This window comes from Myotis brandtii, unplaced genomic scaffold, assembly GCF_000412655.1.
Source record: "Myotis brandtii unplaced genomic scaffold, ASM41265v1 scaffold225, whole genome shotgun sequence".
NCBI lineage: Eukaryota > Metazoa > Chordata > Mammalia > Chiroptera > Vespertilionidae > Myotis > Myotis brandtii.
Window position 1 is genome coordinate 4047337 of NW_005358435.1, and position 4740 is coordinate 4052076.

General features: G+C 37.4%; 1 protein-coding gene across 1 annotated transcript in view; it reads right to left on the minus strand.

Moving 5' to 3' along the window:
* Positions 1–4740, minus strand: part of GINS1 (GINS complex subunit 1 (Psf1 homolog)) — a 21785-nt gene that overhangs the window by 11302 nt on the left and 5743 nt on the right. The window contains exons 3-4 of the mRNA XM_005866210.2: positions 3123–3221; positions 2003–2093 (exon numbers count right to left, since the gene is read on the minus strand). Coding sequence (XP_005866272.1) covers positions 2003–2093; positions 3123–3221 — 190 coding nt within the window. The remainder of the gene's footprint in view (positions 1–2002; positions 2094–3122; positions 3222–4740) is intronic.

Sequence of the window (4740 nt, forward strand, 5' to 3'; positions counted from 1 at the left end):
TACAAATTAAAATGACAATGAGGTATCACCTCACACCTGTCAGAATGACTACCATCAACAAATCAACAAATGACAAGTGCTGGTGAGGATGCGGAGAAAAGGAAACCCCTAGTACATTGCTGATGGGAATGCAGACTGGTGCACCATTATGGAAAACAGTATGGAGTTTCCTCAGAAAATTAAGTATGGAACTGCCATTTGACCCAGTGATCCCACTTCTAGGAATATATCCTAAGAAACCCGAAGCACCGATCAGAAAGAATGTATGCACCCCTATGTTCATAGCAGCACAATTTACAACAGCTAAGTTCTGGAAACAGCCCAAGTGCCCATCAGTAGATGAGTGGATAAAAAAAAGCTGTGGTACATTTATACCATGGAATACTATGCAGCAGTAAAAACAGAAGACTCTCTTATCCTTTGAGACAGCATGGAGGGACCTGGAGAGTATCATGCTAAGTGAAATAGGTCAGTCAACGAAAGACATATATCACATGATCTCACTCATATGTGGAATCTAAGTAACAAAATAAACTGATGAATGGAGTGGATCCAGAGACATGGAACAGAGTGCAGAATTTCTGAGTGAAGGCGGGGGAGGGTGGGAGGTAATCAACCAAAGACCTTATATGAATATATGTAGAAGCCATGGGCACAGACAATAGGGTGCTGAAGGCCTGACATACATACATACATACATACACACATAAAATAAAAATAAATAAGCCTGGCTGACGAGGCTGTGGTTGAGCATCCTCCTGTGAACCAGGAGGTCACCGTCTGATTCCCAGTCAGGGCATTTGCCCAGGTTGCAGGTTCAATCCCCAGTAGAGGGCGTGCAGGAAGCAGCCGATCAATGATTATCTCATCACTGATGTTTCTATCTGTCTCTCCCTCTTCCTTCCTCTATATAAAATAAAAATAAATAAATATAATTTCCAACATCCTTAGGGATTGGACTAATATTAAGTTAATTTGTAGATAAACTTTGGTTATCTGAAATCTTTGGTTATCTGGACACTTTCTAAGAGATTAAAAGTTTAAAGGTAGAAATTACAAAGGCAATGCAAAATAAGCAACACATATTTGGTCTTTGTAAAGCTCTAATTATGATGATAAATGTGATGTAGTACATTCATAGTTTTATATAAATTAATGACAGTTAATATATCTAAAGGCTGAAATTTAAGCTTTAAAATTTTCATCTCGTTTATATGCATTTGTGTACCAGTATGTTTACACTTACATATAAAGTTATACTAGAATTATGAAACTGAGAACCTTATGAATAACAAACAGAAAAAACTAACAATTCAGGGAGAAATGGTCTTTGCCTATTCAGTCTACTTTTTAAAAAAAGAAAAAAAAATCGTATCTTCTTATTTGGTAGCTTTTACAGAAAACAGAACATTCTTATCTGATAGAGAAGCTCCCAAATCTTCGCAGTTTTGTGCTGATTTTTTTTTTAATATATTTTATTGATTTTTTACAGAGAGGAAGGGAGAGAGATAGAGAGTTAGAAACATCGATGAGAGAGAAACATTGATCAGCTGCCTCCTGCACATCTCCCACTGGGGATGTGCCCGCAACCCAGGTACATGCCCTTGACCAGAATCGAACCCGGGACCTTTCAGTCCGCAGGCCGACGCTCTATCCACTGAGCCAAACCGGTTTCGGCTGATTTTTTTATTCGTACTAAAATTTTTTACTTCTGAAAAAGTTGAAATTTCCAGTTACTGCTATGATTAAATGTTATTTCTGATTATTTATACAACTAAGACAATCATTTTTTTAGACACGAATGACTTATGTTTATATACTAATATTATAAATGTTTTATAATTATTTTGATATTGATTTTCCCAAATCTAGACTACATATTACAAAATAAAAATGTTAAAACAAAAAACAAAAAGATAAATACTAATAAATATATTATAGAACAATGCCAGAACCTCAGCATTTTCCAAATTCATAGATTTGAATAATAGTGCTAACTTACTTCTTCAGCAGACATGTGAAATCGTAAAACATTTGGCAGAACACTGCCATATTCCCACCTGAGTGCTCTAATACGAAGCAATCGGTCATACCTAGGAGATTAAGAAGGTATTAGATGCTTAAAAACAGGGATATCAGAAGCTGTTTTGATCAGAAAAGACTCAAATTAACCTAAATGTACTACTAGTATGTGGACTTTATTTGGCTCCCGAGACAAACTGTGAAAACCTGCCATCTTGGGGACAAGGCAGAAAATAATAATGTTGATTAGATAGAAGTCTTATTGATTAGAGATGCATACTAAAGTATTCAGTGGTAAAAATGTCATGATACTCTACAATAGTGTAGCATAAATAAATAAAACAACATAAAACATTTATGGCAGCCCAGCTGGCATGGCTCAGTGGTTGAGTGTCCCTATGAACCAGAAGGTCACGGTTCAATTCCCGGTCAGGGCACATGCCTGGGTTGCTGGCTCAATCTCCAGTGTGGGGTGTGTAATCCCCAGGTGTGCAGAAGGCAGCCGATCAATGATTCTCTCTCATCATTGATGTTTCTGTCTCCCTCTTCCTTCCTCTCTGAAATCAATAAAAATATTAAACAAAAAAAACAAAAACAGCCCTAACCGGTTTGGCTCAATGGATAGAGCGTCGGCCTGCGGACTCAAGGGTCCCAGGTTCGATTCCGGTCAAGGGCATGTACCTTGGTTGCGGGCACATACCCAGTAGGGAGTGTGCAGGAGGCAGCTGATCGATGTTTCTCTCTCATCGATGTTTCTAACTCTCTATCCCTCTCCCTTCCTCTCTGTAAAACATCAATAAAAAATATATTAAAAAAAACACAAAAAAACCAAAACAAAAACAAAAAACATTTATGGCAAAATGTTAAAAAATTATTACACATGTATGGTGGGTCCATGGGGGTTCATAACATTATTCTTCCTAGTTTTATGAATATTGTAATTTTTCATAATAAAAATTTTAAAATGGAAAAAATAATTTAGAATGTTTATAGAGAGACAAATTTAAGAATTTGTTTTCCATTTGAAATGGTTAAAAGGAAACCACATGGAAAATGCTCCATTATTCCCTAACACCCCAAGCAAAATCTGAGAGGCTTACAAGTATGCTATAGTGCAGCGTCGATTTCTTAGCAAAGAACAGTGTCGAAATTTGATGGTTGGTATCAAATCACTTCGTCCACCTGACTTCGCTTCATTCCTAGTAACATTTGAATAGGAAAAGAACAAATATGTCTATTTCAGTATAAATAAAATTTTTAAAGCCAACTAAAAACTAACATGTTTATTTCTCATTTTTTCTAATTCTTTATTGTTGCAAGTTTTACATGTCTTCTTTTTCTCCCAATGACCTCTCCCCACCTGCTCCCACCTGCCAGCACATGCCCCCACACCCCTATTGTCCGTTGGTCATGCTCATATGCATGGATACAAGTCCTCTGGTTGATCTCTTACCCCACCCTCCCTTGCCTTCCCTCTGAGGTTTGACAGTCTGTTCAATGCTTCTATGTCTCTGGATCTATTTTTTGTTCACCAGTTTATGTTGTTCATTATATTCTACAAAAAAGTAAGATAGCATAATGCTCTCCAAGTCCATCCATGCTGTTGCATGATAAAAGTTCTTTCTTTTTTACAGCAGCATAGTATTCCATTGTGTAGATGTACCAGTTTGTTTAAAAATTAAATCTTTATTGTTCAATTACAGTTGTTCCTCTTTTTCTCCCCATAGTTCCCCTCCACCTGGTTCCCACCCCACCCTATGCCCTTACTCCCCTCCCCCACTGTTCTCATCTATAGTTGTACGATTTTATTCCAGTCTCTTCCCACATCTCCACACCCCTTTCCCCCCGGGGAATTGTCAGTCCACTCCCTTTCTATGCCCCTGATTCTATTATATTCACCAGTTTATTCTGTTCATCATTTTTTTGTTCACTTGATTTTTAGATTCACTTGTTGATAGATGTGTATTTGTTGTTCATAATTTGTATCTTTACCTTTTTCTTCTTCTTCCTCTTCTTAAAGGATACCTTTCAGCATTTCATATAATACTGGTTTGGTGGTGATGAACTCCTTTAGCTTTTCCTTATCTGTGAAGCTCTTTATCTGACCTTCAATTCTGAATGATAGCTTTGCTGGATAAAGTAATCTTGGTTGTAGGTTCTTGCTATTCATCACTTTGAATATTTCTTGCCACTCCCTTCTGGCCTGCAAAGTTTCTGTTGAGAAATCAGCTGACAGTCGTATGGGTACTCCCTTATAGGTAACTGACTTTTTTTCTCTTGCTGCTTTTAAGATTCTCTCTTTGTCTTTTGCTCTTGGCATTTTAATTATGATGTGTCTTGGTGTGGTCCTCTTTGGATTCCTTTTGTTTGGGGTTCTCTGCGCTTCCTGGACTTGGAAGTCTATTTCTTTCACCAGGTAGGGGAAGTTTTCTGTCATTATTTCTTCAAATAGGTTTTCAATATCTTGCCCTCTCTCTTCTTCTGGTACCCCTATAATTCTGATGTTGGTACGCTTGAAGTTGTCCCAGAGGCTCCTTACACTATCTTCGTATTTTTGGATTCTTTTTTCATTTTGCTTTTCCGGTTGGGTGTTTTTTGCTTCTTCGCATTTCAAATCTTTGACTTGATCCTTGCGACCCTCTGGTCTGCTGTTGGGAGTCTGTATAATATTCTTTATTTCAGTCCGTGTATGCTTAATTTCTAGTCGGTTCTTTATCA